Raw genomic sequence first — 19,280 nt, forward strand, 5'->3', positions numbered from 1 at the left:
CTTGCTTTTATTTCTTATGCTATGGGGGTCTTGTTAAGGAAGTCTTGTCCTAAGCCAATGGAGATTCGGGTCTACTTTTTCTTCTATTTGGTGAAGGGTCTTGGGCCTAATTCCGAGATCCTTGATCCATTTTGAGTTGAGTTTTGTACAGGGTGAGAAATAGGGGTTTAATTTCATTTTACTGCATATGGATTTCCAGTTTTGCCAGCACCGTTTGTTAAACAGGCTATCTTTTCTCCATTGTAAGTTTTTGACACCTTTGTCTGTACACATAACCGTACTTACATAGGTATGTCTCCATGTCTTCTATCCTGTACCATTGGTCTACCTGTCTATTTTGGTGCCAGTACCATGCCATTTTTGTTATTATTGCTCTATAGTAGAGTCTGGTATTGTGATACCTCCCGCATCACTCTTCCTGCCCAGGCTTGCTTTGGTTATTCTGGGTCTTTTGTTCTTCCAGATGAATTTCATGATTGCTTGCTCTATTTCTTTGAGAAATGTCATTGGGATTTTAATTGGAATTGTGTTAAATCTGTATAGCACCTTTGGAAGTATGGCCATTTTGGTAATATTAATTCTCCCTATCCAAGAACATGGGAGATCTTTCCATCTTCTAAGGTCTTCCTCAATTTCTTTCTTTAATGTTCTGTAGTTTTCATTGTAGAGATCTTTCACCTCTTTGGTTAGATTGATTCCCAAGTAATTTTTTTTTTTGAGGCTATTGAGAATGAATTTGTTTCCCTCATTTCTGTTTTAGATGTTTCATCACTTATGTATAAAAATGCTTTAGATTTCTGTGTGTTGATTTTATATCCTGCTATTTTGCTGAATTCATTTATGAGGTCTAGAAGTTTTCTGGTAGAGTTTTTTGGATCCTCTAAATAGAGAATCATGTCATCAACAAATAGTGACAGCTTGAGTTCCTCTTTTCCTGTTCATATCCCTTTAATTTCTTTAGTCTGTCTAATTGCTCTGGCTAGTATTTCAAAGACAATGTTGAATAGAAGTGGTAAAAGAGGACATCCCTGTCTTGTTCCTGTTTTTAAAGGGAATGGTTTCAGTTTTTCTCCTTTAAGAATGATGTTGGCCATGGGCTTAGCATAAATAGTCTTTACAATATTCAGGTATGTTCCTACTATACCTATTTTTTCTAGTGTTTTGAGCATAAATGGGTGTTGTATTTTGTCAAACAATTTCTCTGCGTCAATTGAAATAACATATGATTCTTAACCTTAAGTCTAATGATGTGATGAATTACATTTATTGATTTCCGGATGTTGAACCAACCTTGCATTACTGGGATGAACCCCACTTGATCATGGTGCACTATCTTCTTAATATGTTTTTTGATACTGTTTGCCAATATTTTGTTAAGGATCTTAGCATCTATATTCATCAAGGATATTGGTCTAAAATTTTCTTTCCTTGATATGTCTTTTCCTGGTTTGGGTATGAGGGTGATATTAGCTTCATAGAATGAGTTTGGTAGGGTACCCTCCTTTTCTATTTCCTGGAATACTTTGAGAAGTATTGGAATGTGTTCTTCTTTGAAAGTCTTGTAGAACTTGACTGAGAATCTGTCTGGTCCTGGGCTTTTCTTGGTTAGTAGGCTTTTGATGGCTTTTTCTATTTTATTGCTTGAAATTGATCTGTTTAAATTGTGTATGTCCTCCTGGTTCAGTTTGGGAGGATCATATGTGTCTAGAAACTTATCGATGTCTTTGGTATTTTCTGTTTTGTTGGAGTATAGATTTTCATAGTAGCTTCTCATTATGTTATGTATTTCAGTGGTGTCAGTCATGATATTTCCTTTTCATCACGAATTTTAGTAATTTGAGTTTTCTCTCTACTTTTCTTTGTTAGTGTGGCTAAGGGTTTGTCTATTTTGTTTACTTTTTCAAAGAACCAACTTTTTGTTTTGTCAATTTTTTGAATTGTTTCTTTTGTTTCAATGTCATTGATTTCAGCTCTGATTTTAATTATTTCCTGTCTTCTACTACTTTTTTTTTTTTTTTTTTTTTTTTTTTTGTGGTGCTGGGGGTTGAACCCAGGGCCTTGTGCTTGCAAGGCAAACACTCTTATCAATTGAGCTATATCCCCAGTCCTTTGTTCTACTACTTTTGGTGTTGTTCTTTTTCTAGGGCTTTGAGCTATAATGTTAGGTCATTTAGTTGTTGGCTTTTTATTCTTTTCTTGAATGCGCTCCATGCAATGAATTTTTCTCTTAGTACTGCTCTCTTAGTGTCCCAGAGATTTTGATATGTTGAAGAATACCTTCTCATATACCTTGAAGAATTTTTTTTTTTATCTCCTCCCTGATGTTTTCTGTTATCCATGCTTCGATCAATAGCATATTATTTAGTGTCCAGGTGTTGGAGTAATTTCTGTTTTTTATTTTGTTATTGATTTCTAATTTCATTCCATTATGATCTGATAGAACACGAGGCAGTATCTCTATTTTTTTGTATTTACTAAGGGCTACTTTGTGACATAACATATGGTCTATTTTCGAGAAGTTTCCATGTGCTGCTGAGAAGAAAGTGTATTCACTGGTTGATGAATGGAATATTCTATATATGTCTGTTAACTCTAAGTTATTGATTGTGTTATTGAGTTCTATGGTTTCTTTGTTTTTGTTTAGAAGATCTATCCAGTGGTGACAGTGGTGGGTTAAAGTCATCCAGCATTATTGTATTGTGGTCTATTTGATTCTTGGAATTGAGAAGGATTTGTTTGATATACAGGGATACACCGTTGTTTGGGCCTAAATATTTATGATCGTTATGTCTTCCTGACTTATGGTTCCCTTAAGCAGTATGAAATGTCCTTCTTAATCCCTTCTGACTAACTTTTGCTTGAAGTTCACTTTATCTGAAATAAGGATGGAAACCCTGCTATTTTACTGAGTCTGTGTGCGTGGTAGGTTTTTTCCCATCCTTTCACCTTTAGTCTCTGGATGTCCTTCCCTATGAGATGAGTCTCTTGAAGGCAGCATATTGTTGGGTCTTTCTTTTAAATCCAATATGCCAGTCTATGTCTTTTAATTGATGAGTTTAGGCCATTAATGTTCAAGGTTATTATTAATATGATTTGTATTCCCAGTCATTTGGGTTTATTTGTGGTTTTTAACTTGACTTGATTTCTCCTTTGATTGGTCCCTTTGCTGACCTCCATTGTTGTTTTTCATTTCCTCCTCATGGAATATTTTGTTGAGAACATTCTGTAGTGCAGGCTTTCTATTTGTACATTCTTTTAACTTTTGTTTATCATAGAAGGATTTTATTTCGTCTTCAAATCTGAAGGTTAGTTTTGCTGGGTATAGGATTCTTGGTTGGCAACCATGTTCTTTCAGAGCTTGAAATATGTTGTTCCAGGCCCTTCTAGCTTTGAGAGTCTGGGCTGAAAAATCTGCTGATATCCGTGTTGGTTTCCCCCTATATGTAATCTGATGCTTTTCTCTTGCAGTCTTCAAAATTTTATTTTGTATGATAGGCATTTTCATTATAACGTGCCTTGGTGTGGATCTGTTGTGATTTTGTGCATTTGGTGTTCTGTAAGCCTCTTGTATTTGACTTTCCATTTCCTTCTTCAAGTTTGGGAAGTTTCTAATATTATTTCATTGAATAGTTTGTTCATTCCTTTGGTTTGTATCTCTGTGCCTTCCTCAATCCTGATAATTCTTAAATTGTTGTCTTTTCATGATGTCCCATAATTCTTGGAGGCTCTGTTCATGATTTCTTACCATCTTCTCTAGGCAACTTTATTTTCAAGATTAAATATTTTGTTTTCATTGGCTGAGGTTCTGTCTTCCAAGTGATCTAGTCTGTTAGTGATGCTTTCCATTGAGTTTTTAAATTTGGTTTATTGTTTCCTTCATTTCAAGGATTTCCGTTTGGTTTGTTTTTGAGAATCTCTATCTCTTTGTTGAAATGATCTTTTGCTTCCTGCAGTTGCTCTTTCAACTGCTTATTGGAGTGATCATTCATTGCCTGCATTTGCTCTCTTATCTCATCCTTTGCTTCATGAATCATTTTAATTATGTATATCCTGAACTCCTTTTCTGACATTTTTTTCTACCGTGCTGTCACTGGATTCTATTAATATAGAATCTAGGTTTGTTTGGATCACTTTCTTCCCTTGTTTTTTCATGGTGTTCATGTATCTTCCCCTCTAGTAGTGCAGATCTGGGGTATGGCAGTTCCCCCCTATAGGCTTATAGTGACCCTATAGGTTTCCAAAACCTTTTCTGACAATGAGCTTCCAGTCTCCAGCAGGCATCTCAGGATGGAATTTGCCCCAACTGAAGATGGGAGCTACCACTTCCAGGACAATCCAAGATGACTGCTCTGGCATCCAAATGTGTTGGCAAATGGGGAGCTGCAGCTCGGGGCGTGGGCGTGGTCAAGTTGAGGTCCTGGAGGCGGGGTGCAGTCAGTAGTTCTGGGTGTCCTAGAGGCAGGGAGTGGTCTGTCAGACTGAGTGGTCGGTCCTGGCGACGGGGCTCGATCAATCTAACCAGGGGTCCTACAGGTCCTGGCTGTTGTCTCAAAATGTAATTTGTATTTTTAATGTGCAGTTAGGTCTCAGATTCTATGCTCCGTTTGTCTCATTTATGCCATTTTCATTGCTATTTCATGAAGTTATTCACAGAAATGGTATTTAGAAATCTTCCATACGGCCATGAAATACGATTAAAACTCTGTCCATTAGGGCAGCCCCTCCCATCGGTGTGACAGATTGGAGGGGAGATGAGAAAGCCATGTTCAAGGGTGTGACCTGACTGGATACTTCTCTCCTTATTAAGGGCAGAGTGAGGTAGTATGGGCCTCATTCCCAGGTGTGAGGCCCAGGGCTCAGTGTGAGTGTTCTGCAGGGGAATGGCTGGCTTGGGCAGCGACGGGGTTCCTGCCAGGCCTCCCCACCTGGAGTTCCTGAGGTTCCCCTTCCAGCCAGTCAGCTCAGCCGCTGCAGGGCAGATGAGGCCGTGCTGGGAGGCACCCATGGTCTTTGGGGTCTCTCTGTCAGAGGAGCGGGTGGGGGCAGGAGGGATGGCCACAGGAGGTTGAGACGGATTGGAGCCTGTGATAGGGAGGTGAGATTCCAGGAGACCACACTGAGGAGCACAGCAATCCAGTGGGAAGAGATCTGGTGACAACGTCCCAGAGGCACAGCACGTTCGAGCTGGTGTTTAGTCTTCAGGTGACCCTGGACAGGTGGAGCAAGCTCCCAGCTTGGGTGCACCTCAGGGAAGAATGGAGGAGAAAGACAGGTCCATGTCAATTTGGGGAGATAAGAATTTTATCCATGTTCCATTGAGGAGATGGTTTAAGACCCTAGTCCTGACTGTTAGTAAAACTGAAGTCTCTTTGTGCCTGAAAAGGGCAGGTTAAAATATATTTTGTCTTTTTTAATAGATATTTTTTAAATGTAGATGGACACGATACCTTTATTAATTTACTTATTCGGTGCTGAGGATCGAACCCAGTGCCTCACGTGTGCCAGGCAAGTGCTCTACCCCTGAGCCCCAGCCCCAGCCCTGCATTTTGTCTCTGTGAATCCTGGAATTCTAACCTGGCCTAGGTTGTAGGAAATAAGTGACCTGTCCCCATAAAGCAGTGCTGTGGCTGGGACTGGAACATAAGGTCAAGGGTCCCCACATCCCGCCCAAGGCCAGCACAGTTTTAGGTTGGCCTTCTGCTGCACATCAGCTAGGCCACCTCCTTCTCCCTCTCAAGTGCGACTTGGCTGTGGCTTTCCTCCCACTTTGATCCCTGGCCTTGAATTTGGTTCATTCTGGAATCCGAAGAACTCACTGTGAAGAGCCCACGGGGAGAGTTCAGCTCACTAGCAGCTCCCGTGTTTGGGGCGAGGGACGTCCCTCTGCAGGAGGACACCTACTGTCCACTTGAAGAGCGAGAGATGCCGTCTCAGAGCCCCAGCCAGAGGTGGCTGAGGAGCCAGGGGCACAGCATTCACGTAGCGGGTGTCCCGGGCAGCGCCTGGCAGACCTTTTGATGCTGTAGAGGTCTCAGGAGGTGCCAGGTTTCAAACAGGAAATTTCATCAAGGATGGGTGGCAGGCGGGGGTGCGAACACCACGGGAGGAGAGAAAATCAGCCAGTTTTCACCCAAATAGGTAAAAAAGTAGCAGAGGACAAGGCTGGGGTCAGCAATCCCCGGATGGGTCGGCCGGCCCTCTCCCTGGTCCGAGTTTCCAGTCGCAAGGGAGCAGTCGGCATGTTCTCCTGAAGGAGGAGGTGGACAGGTGGGAGCTCGGGGTCCACGCCCAGGTCTCGGGGTGCTGGGAGTGCGGGGGACGCAGCTGGCTGTTCCTGAACAACCCACCCCATGCTTCAGCCAGACCGTGGGTGCCGTCCAAGCACAGGCCGCCGGGCTGAGAACAGAACACTGTGATTTAGGAACTCAGCCAGAGATCTGGAAGGGGACAGATGGGAAAGACTAAATATTTATGACATTGAGGACGCGAGCGGAAACAATTCCGTATATGAAGACCACAGGCAATTAAAAAAAAAAAAAAACGATTTGGCCAAAACTTTTAACTGACTCTTTGCCTTAAAAATCTTCTTTTTGGGGCTGGGGTTGTGACTCAGTGGTAGAGCGCTTGCCTGGCATGTGTGAGGCCCTGGCTTCCATCCTCAGTGCCGTATATAAATAAATAAAGGTCCATTGACAACTAAAGCAATAGATTTTGGAAAAAGTCTTGATTTGCTAATAGTTTGCTTTTGTTTTGTTTCCTCTGGTCTCCTTCCTACCTCATTTTTTGCACATTTTACACACACACACACACAGACGGACCCCTGGTGAGGATATCTGCTCGGCTGAAGAACATTTTCTTCTTGCAGGGGACACACCAGTGGCTAACTGCTATAGGAGCTTCCCGACAGGACTTACTACGTGGACTTACTTCCCGTGTGGTTTTGAAGGCGTGTCACACATACCCGGCCTATTCTGGACTCTGGGGATTCGTCGTTAGAACCAGGCAGAAAAGACTCCCTGTCCTCATGTAGTTTAAGTTCTAATGGAGAAAAGAGGTCAAGCAACATCACATATGTGTTGAAAGTTAGATGGAAATCAGACGAAGGGAGAAATCCGCCAGGAGAGGAGGCCAGGAAGGCCGCTGCCTGGGTGTAATGGGACTTCTGAGGAAGGCCAGGGAGTGGGCGAGCAGGTGTCCTGGGCAGACAGCTCCCGGCAGGAGGAGCGAGCAGGGAGCCAGGAACCCTGAGGCCCACGTGCCCCGCCAGTGAGGGAGGGAGGGAGGCTGACCCGACCAGATGAGGAGGTCACGTCCGCTCATGGTGAGGACTTGAGGTTTCCCTCGGTGAAGAGTTGTGAGTGGAGAGAGAACCGATCCTGCTTCCATTTCAGCAAGAACATTCTGATGGCTGTCTTGACCAGACTCTGGTGGGAGGGGAGAAGGGTGACTTGTCAAGGACCCCAAATCAGAGGACTGGCCTTACACTAGGATGTCTGCAGAGAGACGGTAGAAGGGGCCAGTTTCCGGATGTATTTGAAAGGTGGGATCCACAGAATTTTTTAGTGGTTTGGAGTGTAAGAGAAAGAGTTAAAGAGGATGCCAGTGACTTCTCCGTTCTCAGATGAAGTTTCTGAGATAGAGAAAACTAATACTGGAGCAAATTTGGGTGGGAAAATTAGGTATTTGGCCTTTTTGTTTTTGTGTGTGGGTTTTTTTTTTTGTTTTTTTTTTTTTTTGGTACAGGGGACTAAACCGGGGGCACTTAACCACTGAGCCACATGCCCAGCCCTTTTTTGTATTTTATCTAGGGACAGGGTCTCACTGAGTTGCCAGGGTCTCGCTAAATTGCTGAGGCTGGCTTTGAACTTGCAATCCTCCTGCCTCAGCCTCCGGAGTCACTGGGATTACAGGCGAGTGCCACTGTGCCCGTCTCCAGGTTCTGGTTTTGGACATGGAAGTTGAGCTGGCTGTTAGGTCTTCCCTGTGGAGATGCTGAACAGGTGTTTGGCAGACTCTGGGAAGTCCAGTATAAATGTGAGGTTCAGAGGGCGGGAGAGGAGAGGGACCGAGAAGGAGCGGTCTGTGAGGTGGGAGGGGCGCACGGCCGCCCGCGGGGTGTGCTCCACCCTGTGCCCTGGGTCAGGAGTGACAGCTGCGCCAGCTATAACCTAGGGAAACGAGGGCTGTGGCCACCCCCGTGGGGTTAACGCGGAGGTCCTTGATGCAGTGATGGGGGCCAGAGCCCGGCTGATATTTGGTGGAGAATTAGAAACTGAGACAGGGAGTCAAGACAGCGAGCCTGAGGAGCTGAGTTGCAGGAGGGGAGAGATGGGCTGGGTCCAGGGCTGGGTTTCAAGACGGGAAAACCACGGTGTGCGTGCGTGTGCCGCTGACGAGGGCCCACGGAGAGGTGCTGGTGTCCACCTGTGTCAGAATGTCCAGGATGCAGGCGTCGGTTTGTCAAACCGCCCGGATAACCTTGAGAGCAGTTTAAAGCCGGCATCAGGGCCGGGAGGTAGCTCAGTGGGAGGGCTGTTGCCTGGCACGTCAGAGGCCCTGGGTTCGATTCCCAGCACTGCAAAAAGGTAAAACCAACACACACACTTTAAAGAATATAAGGCTGCAAAAGGGCTTTCTGACTCTTTTTAGCAGATATGTCTTTTACAGAGGGAAATCTCGGCAGGTAGCCTAACTCCTTGCAGAGCTGAGCGCACCTGCCGGGATTGCTTTCCTGACCCCGCCCCCTACTTCTGCGGAAGGCCCCGAGGCCCAACAGGAACACCTAGGCTGTTCAGAGGAAGGATTAAAAACTGCTGATCTAATGCAGGCACCTCACTATACCAATAAGGATCTAGAGGTTAGGATGCTTGCCTGAGGGTAAGCCAAATATTTAGTGTAGAGCTGGAAAGAAGCCCGGTTCCTGGGTCTGGGTGCCTTCTGTCTGCTTCTCCCCTGGGGCCTGTGGCGGGGAGCAGAGCAGGACTCCGTACTGAGGGCTGCACAAAGGAATGCCGACTGACTGCAGGGAAGGAGCCCCAGACTTTGCTGGGCCGGAGAGCAATGCCCTTACACCCCTGTGGTCCTCGCGTTGGGGTACAGGTTTCTGCTGTGAACAGCTGTGCCTCTCTACGTGGATCCTGCCAGTTGGTGTGGTCCCCCCACACACCTCAAATGTGCGTGGAGAGGACATCCATTAGTGGACGACTCTGAGCTCCCGGTGGGCTTTCTCATTTACGCCGTGTCCTCTGCAGAGCAAAATCGTAAGGGGGTTATGCAAGGTTCATCTTGATGAATTCATATTCAGCGTCTCCAGTTCCCTAACAGTCAGACACATTCACATACGACCTGTGGGTTGAGAAGCCACCAAAGGTCCACAGCAGGGCGGTGAGATCCTGCAAGAACGCAGGGAAGAACACCCTGGAGACCGCCTCTGCCCCTCTGTGTGTTATGTGTGTATTTTTTGGTACTGGGGATTGAACTTACATTGATCAGGCGCTGGCTGCAGGGTGGGTTTTGTTTTATTCTGTGTTTTTGCGTTGCTGGAGTTTGAACCCAGGGCCTCACACAGGGCAGGCAAGTGCCCTCCCACAGAGGCACGTCCCCGGCTACTTTTTCCCTTTGCACGAACTCGCTGAGCTGTGCTTTTCCATGTCATGCACACCCGTGTGCATGCTCACGTTGCAGTCACCCTCCATCATCGAGTCTGTTAGTGCCTCTGGTCAGCAGCCCGCAGGCCCCGTAGGCTGCCGCTCAGGGCCTGGTTGCCTCGAGGGCCCTCAGGCAGGGTCCTTTGGAGTTGGATCCCCGGTGCTCCCCAGCCCAAGGGAGGTGCTCAGTGCCTTAATGAAGGAGAAGTAACTGAAATAGCGTAAATGTGCTAGGGTTTCTGATTGGATGATGCCACAGGAAATTTGGCACTTTATCAGTGTCTTTAAAATTATGATATTGATGGATTTAGAATTCTACAACATTTGGTATTCACAGGCATTTCCTTCCTAAAAATGACTTTCTGTTTTTCATAGTTATAAAGCCGTATGTGAAATTCACAAGAAACTTCAGTTCTCAGGACCCCAGTGCGCAGACGTGGCCACTGGTGACCTGTCGGCCACATGATTTTAAACCGTGTTCTGTGTGAGCCGTAGGTATCAATATGCCTTTTTCTGTTCCTCCAGGAGTTTTCAAGGTGACTCCTCCCTGTCCTATCAGTACTCTGTACCGTTCTGAGAAAGAAGTTACTAAGAATGCCTCCTCAGGTGTTATATACAGAAAACCAAAGAAACAAACTCATTCATTTGTTGGGTTTTAAATATCGGAAAGAAATGGTGTTACCTACTGCTTTGAATGCTAATGAACTTTTACTGACTTTTAGAAAGACCAATGGTGTTGGGCACAGTGGTGCTATAATCTTAGCAACTGGGAAGGCTGAGGCAGGAGGACTGCAAGTTAGCAAGACCCTTCCTCAAGATAAAAACTAAAAAAAAAAAAAAAAAAAAAAAAAAACAAACAAACAAGGAGGAGTGTGCTAGGGACGGCTCAGAGGTGGGTCCAGCCCCCAGTACCACAAAAGAAGAAAGGGAAGAAGAGTCGAAGTGACTGATGGAGAGTGGGCAAGCTTCCTGAGCTGCTCTACTGGGTACTTGCAGGGTGAGAAATCCGAAGCCGGGTACTTTGGCCTTTTAAGAGCACCTGGTGCATTTTTCACACATGGTTCTGAGATTTTTGCGAAACATCAAAATAATCTTTTCGGACCCAGAATGGGACCGAGAGTCTATATCATAGAATGGATTCAGTTTGGAAAAGTCTCATTTCTGTCTTGGATGGGAGGCTCTTCCGCGTCCATCTGATCCCAGGGCAAATGCCCTTTGGTCATGTTAGATCCGTCTTTCTGAAAGGCAACGATGGTCCTAGTTGTGCCACTCAAGGGGGGATTAAATGGTTGTGGAGTAACTTAATTCATTACACAGAATGTAAACCTTAAATTGAGTTCCCCTTGTCCCCAGTTTATGACCAGGAACGTGGACCTTGTCTTTGAGCGAGGGCAGAGCATCCTTGGCCAAGGGGCTGAATTTACGTGGCGTTGGATGCAACGAGCGGTGCAGGGGAGGCTGGTGCAGGCAGTGGGCTGGATGTCGGCCCCTCTGCTCGCCCAGCGTGTGCGCCTTGCGTGATAGCAGAGGGCGTGCGTGGATGACCTTACGACGCTCCCATGCTGGCAAAGACTGACCTGGAGGAAGAATCAGCTGCGTACTGGTCCCTCCCTTCGCGATGAGCCATGCCCTGACTTTGTGCATGCTGCCTTTCGGCTGCCTTTGTAGAAACCACTCCAGTAGGCCAGCGTCACTGGAGGCCGTGTAGGGAGCAGGCTAGGGGAGCCCCCTGCCCTCTGTGGTGAAATCGGCCCCGAGGTGGCCTTCCCCTTGTGGCACAGCTCCCTTTGATAAGCAGAGGGACGCGTCCTCTTAGGCTAAAGGCCTGCCCTTGTTCCACTGGGTTGCCCGCTCCAGTGGGCCAGCAAGGGCTCCTGACCGTGCCTAGGGTTTTCTGTGGCAGCTGCCTGATTGGTGGGCACTCAGCTTAGTGACCAGTCACAAGAGCCATCTCTAGCCACGGTTTTTCTCTTTCCTTTTTCCTGCATTTCTTGGTTCATGTGTGTGTTTTACCTCGTTGTTTTACATCTTTATCGAACTTTATTTTTACTTTGGGAAATCGTATACCTTGTAGAGCCATAGGTGGTTTGGATTTTTATATAAACCAGTAACAACATTGTTGTCCTCCCTATCCATGGGCGATGACACAATGATGGATGCTAATTTTAGAAAGCTGTTCCTTCTTTTCTTCTCCTTAACCAGCGACCCTGGTGCTATTCCTGGTGTAAGTGCTCTGGGGAGGGCCCTGTTGCGAGAAGGCGTCTCAGACTTTAATGTCAGAGGCAGTGGAGCCAGAATCACTGTCGGCTCCCAGGTTTAAGAATGGTAGAAGTGTGAACTAAATGAGTCAGTGTTGCTGTATGAATTTTAGCAGCAATAACTAACATACACTACTTTGCCAATTCACAAAAAAGGCTGATTCTACAGCTGAGATGCGATGCTGTGTATAGGTCCTTATTTTGTGACTGAGATTGTATCTGTGAAAGCTTAGGCTTAAGAAGAGTTTAGGAAAAATCGAGAACAACTTTTTTTCTTTTTGGTTGTTGTTGGGTTTTTGTTTTTTTGCCTTTGACTTCATAGACTCTCCCAAGTGGATTAGATTCAGTCTCTACGAGGCGAACTTGTTCCGCAAGCTGATTGAACATTTATCTTTGAATCCTAAGGTTAGATTTAGAATATTCAGATTGTTAATCTATTGGTCCTTAGGAATTTTAAAAATAGAGCCTCTTTTAGTCTGTGTTTAGGATTCACAGAGGACACTAGGATGTTTCACTTCTGTCCTGGTTTCAAGATTCACAGAATTCCCTGTTTCTTCAAGGGTAACACAATATGAGGAAACTTTCTTCATTGTTCTTTTCTATTCTCTTTCCTTGCATGCCCTGAGTGGTTAATATTAGTTTGTGCATAATTAGGAGGACATTCAGGACAAACAGACTTTTCTCTCAATTTGGTGGAAATCTTGGGTTCTACGTCCGTTACAGGGAATCTGGGTTTCATCTTGGGGTAGGTCAGGGGTTCCCTGAGATGTGTCTCTGCATCTGTGGGGGTGGGGGGGGGGGGGGGGGGGGTGGACCAGTGACCTCTGGGGCCCTCTCAGCACGATCCTGAGGATCTCTGAGGTAATTCCAAGACACTGAAGGATTCTTCAGAAGCCCTGTGTAGAAATGTGGAGAAGCTAAAGAAGACCCCAGATTTAGACAGGATGCTCTTAGAACTAGGAGTGCATGCAGTGACTCTAAAATCTGTTGTTGATTCTGCCAGGTTTATAAGAAATCAAATAGGGAATCATGGCAGAAAGAAATGCTATTGTCTTCATTTGCTAATTCATGGCTATTTTTTTTTTTTTTTTTAAGAAGGGGAATTTTTTTAAACATTGCAAGTCCATGACTTCTGAAGGAAACTGGTTCCCAAGGTGCTCCTTCTGTGTTCGTCCCAATGCTGCACTTCTGAAGTCACCGTGACTTTGTCACCAGTGTGTTTCTCATGTTTAACCATCCTTAGTCTCCCCGGACGTCTGGGACGTGCTCAGTTGGTTCCACGAGGACAGACAAAATGTTATACAAATATTTTCTTTGTTTTCCTCTCTTCTTTCCCTGACTTGAGTTTTACTCAGTGAAAAAGATTTTCTGTTCCAATGTATCAAAATGTTGTACAGGGTTCAAAACTGCATCAGCGCCAAAGTTGATGAAATAAATCGTTGACGTGACCAGGCCCTCCACCCGGGATTTGCCTCAATACCCGCCTATTTTAAGAGGTTGGTTTTTAGCATTACTTTTTATAAACTAGCAAATATCAACTGATCATCCTATTAAAATACCATTAGTCAAGGAAAGGATTTTATAAGTGAGTTGCCACCTTCTTGGTGGTCAATGGTTCTCAATCTTGGCTGCCTGTGGGAACCCACCTCAGGAGTTCTAGAAAGCCCTGCTGCCCAGGCCACCCATAAGCCAACGAGAGCAGTGGCCTGGCTGGGACCTGGGCATCGGTTGTGTTAAATGATGTCCTGGCAATTCCAGCATGTAGCTCAGGAAAGAGCCTTTCTTTGTAGGGTTATTAATTTGCTGGAAATATCACAATAATCTACTTATTAAAGGGTCAGAATGCAGGGGGCTTTGGGGTAGCAGAGTGTGGTGGAGATGGCCTTAGTGAGTCAGGGTCAAGTTGGAAACCTGCTTTTTCCTACACCAGTTATTATTATTTGTATTATTATATTATTATAATATAATAATATTATATTATTATTATTATACCAGTTATTATTATATGTATTTTTCCTACACCAGTTATTTTTATTGACTCATAATAGTCACACGTACCTTTAGGATTTATTTTGCTAACACCCGTTTTGTTATTGTGGACAGCTGTTTTATCATGGTCTGCAATTTCAATTTCATCCCAACTTTTGCATTGATCTTTAACACTTAATAGCCTCATAGCAATTTCTAGTATTTTCTATGTCAAATCAAGAAGCTTTCTATATCCACATTTTCAGTCCAGTCAGTTTGAGTCAGGTGGCCGTGTGATGGACAGATGTTTTAGTTTGATGTTGGGCTCAGGACTCACCTTCGAGAAGATTTAGATTTTGTGAATTTGGAAGCTAATGGGTTGACGTGGGGATTGCTGTCATCCAAGAAGGGAGAGCAGTCCAAGCAAATCAGTGGCGCAGCCTTTCCGAGCGATGTTCATCCTCCTCGAGGAAGCGGGCTGTCGTCAGCATTTCACCGCGTGCTGTGTCCGCGATGCGTCTCACACATTTGTGAAAGCAGACTGGGAACGGAGGCACCACAGGGGTCGGGGCAGGAGCGGAGTAAGATGGGAAGAGCAATCTCTGCTCTAATCACTTCATGGGGTTCCTATGAGGCTCAGATTAGGTGATTCAACAAAGACATTGCTCATTGAGTGCCTCCTCCAGCTGGGTGGCACTATGAAGTGGCCTGGGAAGGAGCCAGCAGATGAATCAGCCCTGTTCACGTTTTCACACAGCACACGGTGCACTCTTTCAACCCTGCCTTCCCAGGTCTCAGGACCTAGCACACGGCATAGAAGGGGCTGAAGTATTGATTATGTGAATGAATCAGTCACATAATTCATTCCATCAGAAATGTGTGGTTACTTGAGGCATGTCTCCCTTGGAACAAGTTGAAATGAGCGCAGCGTGGACACAGGTCCATTTCCCCACTGGTCCAAGTTCCACATAACTTGAATATGGTTATTCTGCTCCTTTCAGACCACAGCGACGGTTAACTTCTGAGTTAGAGTTTGATTCCGTTTATGTTGGTACACCCCGTCTTTCCCATCTTCATTTAGAAATGCTGAGAGTACCTGTCTTGGGCTAATGTCCTTTTCATGTTTGGTATTAATCTGAAGTCCAGTGTTTCTTTTGGAGAAGAAGATAAAATTCTTTCCCTTTTCCTTTTATCCCCATTGAGTTAAAAAAGTTTACTTCATTAATGTGGTTTCAGGCAGCTGGGATTCCACCTTTCCAGCTCATGGGGTGGTGAGTTTGGCTCAGGCACTCTTTCCCCACAGGACCCGTCACTCAGCTCCTGTCCTCTGGCCTGGAGGTGCAGCCGGCCATGAGCCTGTGGACGCGCCTTTGGGCTGCATTCACCTGTTATTCTAAATGAGGTTGGGCTGTGCGTGGTTTCTCTCTCTGCATGCTTTCAGGATGTGAATAAATGGAAGGTTTAATATCCCTCTTGTGCATGTTCACAAAAGCACATTGGAGACCTGAGCTCTGTCTCTTTAGGACAGGTAAGGGGCTGTTCTCTTTGTGGGATGCATCTAGCCCCTCGGGATGAACGGGCTCTGCTGGCACAGCCCCACACGGGGCTAGCAGGCTGGAAGAGCCTGGGCATGCTGATGAAATATTAGAGTTGAAATGACCTTGGACTTGGTCCAGGTCTGCTGCCCTCATTCCAGACAGAGGAAAGCAAGGCCTGGGGAGCTGAAGAGGCTGTGACCATCAGCATCAGAAGAGACCGTGGGCTCTTCCTGAGGCTTTCTATCAGCCGTCTGGGGCGGGATGTCCTGTGAGAATCCCACCAACCTCTGTGGGAACTCCCAGGAGAAAGTTCCCAGTCAGAATGCAAGGTGATCTGCAGCACAGGATCCACATGGATGTTTATGCGACCGATTGTATATCACGCTGTAATTTCCTTTATGCTTAATCGCTTAAAGTGACAGTAATGTGTCAGGTTTGCAAATTTAAAGTCCTGTTAAAGTGAATTCCATTTTAAAATATTGATCTGTACAGGTTTCAGCGATCCTGCATTCAGTGTGACCTACAGGGATGTGGGTGTGGGCCCCATCCTTCTTTTCCCCACCCCCTGTCCTGGGGATTAGACCCCAAGCCTAACGCGTGCTAGGAAAGAGCTCTGCCACTAAGCTACATCCTCAACCCTTTTTATTTTATTTTGAAATGGGGTTTTGCTAAGTTGCCCAGCCTGACCTTGAACTTGCTTCAGCCGCCCAAGTAGCTGGGTTTACAGGTGTACCCCACCATACTTGCTTCCTACTATTTTTATAATTCACCAACGTTAACCCTTGACACGGATGCTTGTTAGGTAGCAGAGGGCACATATAATGTTCCCTGTGTTTTACATTATAAAATCAATGCTACCCCTGCTGTATTAAAACTGATTTTTCTCGGCACGAGATGAATGTACACTAGGGAGGTTTGACAGTTTTGCCCAGAGTTTCACCACAAGAAAACGGCAGGTTGGAAATGAAATTCATGGGCCCCATTAGCCAAGTCGGAGCTCCAACTTCTGCTGGAGCTGCTACCTCTTCCCAGGGGCTTCCCCCTCCTTGGAAGTCTAGATAATGGCCATGGATGTTGTCGAGTGGAACCACGGATCCCCTCTGCAGGCGGGGCAGGTTGTGGAGAGGGAGGGAGTCTCCTGTCGCTCAAGTTCAGGTAGTGCTGTGGCCGCCCAGAGAGCTCCGTCCCCGTGCTTTTCAGAGGAGGATGGTCTCACCTGACGCACCTTCTCCAAGTGCAGTGTCCTGGGATATCCAGATGATCCGTTCGCCAGCCACTGTGGGGGGAGAGCCCAGGGGCAGTAAGGACTCGGAGCGCCCAGGTTGCATTGACATCTTCATGCTTTATATTGTACTTTTTCAGACTGCAAATTCACCTGCACCAGCGGTAAATGCCTGTACCTTGGTTCGCTGGTCTGTAACCAACAGAACGACTGTGGGGACAACAGTGATGAGGAGAACTGTCTGCTGGTGACCGAGCACCCGCCTCCGGGCATCTTCAACTGTAAGTCCCTCCACTCACCTTGGCGCCGTGGTGTCTGGCTGTGATTTTGAAGTGGACAGGCGGCGGGGTTGTTGAGGAGTGGAAAGGATGCCAATTTCCGGCTAGGGAAAGAGGTTCGTGTTTTCTCATAGGAAACGTGTTCTTTGTTCTTTCTGTTGAGAGAGAAAGGGCAGAAAATCCAGTCTGTTCCCAGAGATGGTTGGTGGCACTGTGCTTTGGGACAGGTCTTTGCTGCTCCTGGGAGAAGCGTGGACCGCTTCCTGGAAGTCACACGTTGCTTGCATATTCTTCATGTCAGTGTTATGGGTTTTTTTGTTTTTTTCTTTTAAAGAGTGCATCACTTCAGAAGTAATTTTAAATAAGGAAAGAAAGCTATGCAGGGGATCTGTAATTAATCAACAAAGTAGAAAAATTGATGTGAGACTCTTTGAGGTTATGTTCATGTGTTTTCTGTTGTGTGAGATCTTTGCATGGGAGAAGCCCCAAGGCGGAGGCTGTGAGCATTTCTTGATCTTGAAAAGGTGAAATCAGAGTTTGAAGTTCAACGATTTCTGATCTCATGGTGTTTAGGATGAGCAAGGGGCTGCCGGAAGGCAGTTTATACCTTACTGAGTTTCTCTTAGGAAAAGGAGCATGGTTTCTCATGTGCCCTTGGGTTGTCTGGGAGAATCTCAACCTGGGAGAGCGCTGGACAAGTGTCTCCAAGGCCCGAGTGTTGAAGGCTTGGTCCCCAGTGCTGGTGTTCTTGGGAGGTGGTTGGACCTTCAAGAGGAGGGACGTCATGGGTCCTCCAGCCATGTGCCCTTCAGGAGACACTGGGCCTGGCCCTTCCTCCTTCTCTCTTGGTTTCCTGCCCACCCTGAGCTTGGCTCCACCCTGTGAACCCGCCATGATGTGCTGCCTCACCACAGACTCAAAAGCAATGGCACCAACCAACCATGGACTGAACCTCTGAAACTGTGAGCCAATACCTTTTCCTCTTCCCAGGTTGACTTATGTTAGATGTTTGTAGACGATGGATCGCTGACCGGCACAGCCCTCTTTGTGGGGTCTCACTGAGGTCATTTCAGGATGCTTTCAGCTTCTCACCCTAGTCTTACTGACATTATTTTGAGGAGTTATATTTGATACAGATGTAAATTTTGGGGGGGGGGGTGCTGGGGATCGAACCCAGGGCCTTGTGCTTGCAAGGCAAGCACTCTACCAACTGAGCTATCTCCCCAGCCCCTGTAAAATTTTTTGTTGGGGAAATTAGACTACATAAATACCAATGCTACAAATGTGAGAATGGGTGAGGATTTAAGAAAAGAAATTAGTTTCTCTCTTCCTACTGCGTTTTTCTGCTGGGAGAAAGCTACATATACCCCAGTGTAAAAATGACTGTGCTGGTGGATCTTAAGTCTGCTGCTTATGCTTGCTAACGTCAAGAGCCTGAATGCACAGCCTTCCTCAAGATTCTCAGTTGTGTCTGTGTGCAAGTTCTTACCCTGAGCGCTCACCATGTCCCCTCCCTGCACACTGCCAGATCAGTTCTCAAAGGTGAGGATGGATTGTGTGCTTTCTTGGTACTGGGTCATGTTTAACTCAGGTTGTTTGGTTCGGAAGCCTTTGCATAACCCAGCTGGCCTTGGTGCACTTGCTGGGTGGTGTCCTGCTGAGAGTGTGGGAGCCAACACAGGGAGGGGCACTGGGAGGACTGTGGAGTAGCCCCTGAGCCAGGAGCAGCGAGGGACCTTCTTGACCACCTTTCTTATAATGGGAGATGGTTCATGAGCCCCGCAACCCAACCACACAGTTGGGGCGTGCTTGCTCCAGACTAGTCCCTGGGACCTGCCTGCAGTTAGGCAGGTTGTGCTGGCTCCTGTGCTCCTGTTCCTCCTCCGCACAGTGGGGCCACAAGCATGGTGGCTGTGAGCGCTACAGACATATGAAACACCTAGACCCGGCCTTGAGGTGGTGGAGGTGGGTCGGTTCAGCTTCCAGGCATCTTCCAGGAGAAGAGCGATGCACAAGTTTCTTATTTAATTCTCTCCAGGTCTGAGCAACAGAGAACCTGAGCGTGACAAACTGTGAAGGTCACGTCACCACCTGTGGGGAGGGCCTCGCTGCAGGGAGGTCCTCTGTCCACCAGCCCTGTCTCAGATGCTCTCCTTCACTGCCAGTCCTCCCACGAGGTCCTCTGTCACTTGTAACCCTTGCTCCTCTCGTTCCTTCTCCACCAGTCATTCCCTTCCTCCCTCTTCCCCTTCCTCATCTGCATTCCTTCCTGGCTCTTTTCCACTCATTATAAAAATGTGCACACTTTCATTCTGCTTAGCAGCCAGATGAGGCAGCAATGCCTGTAGTGGGTCTGTCTTGTCCTAACC

At 46.4% G+C, this 19,280-nt stretch overlaps 1 protein-coding gene across 12 annotated transcripts in view; it reads left to right on the top strand.

The window, feature by feature from the left end:
• LDLRAD4 (low density lipoprotein receptor class A domain containing 4) overlaps window positions 1–19,280 on the top strand; it is a 363,714-nt gene that overhangs the window by 176,051 nt on the left and 168,383 nt on the right. For 10 of the 12 annotated variants that reach the window (XM_079108897.1, XM_079108898.1, XM_079108910.1 and 7 more), the window contains one exon: window positions 16,774–16,914. The exons of 1 other annotated variant lie outside the window; for it this stretch is intronic. In XM_079108897.1, coding sequence (XP_078965023.1) covers window positions 16,774–16,914 — 141 coding nt within the window. Of the gene's footprint in view, window positions 1–16,773; window positions 16,915–19,280 lie in introns of those variants that run through there. One more of the 12 variants, XM_079108903.1, reaches the window with a different exon arrangement.

The sequence above is a fragment of the Sciurus vulgaris genome (assembly GCF_902686455.1).
Source record: "Sciurus vulgaris genome assembly, chromosome: 13".
Lineage (NCBI taxonomy): Eukaryota > Metazoa > Chordata > Mammalia > Rodentia > Sciuridae > Sciurus > Sciurus vulgaris.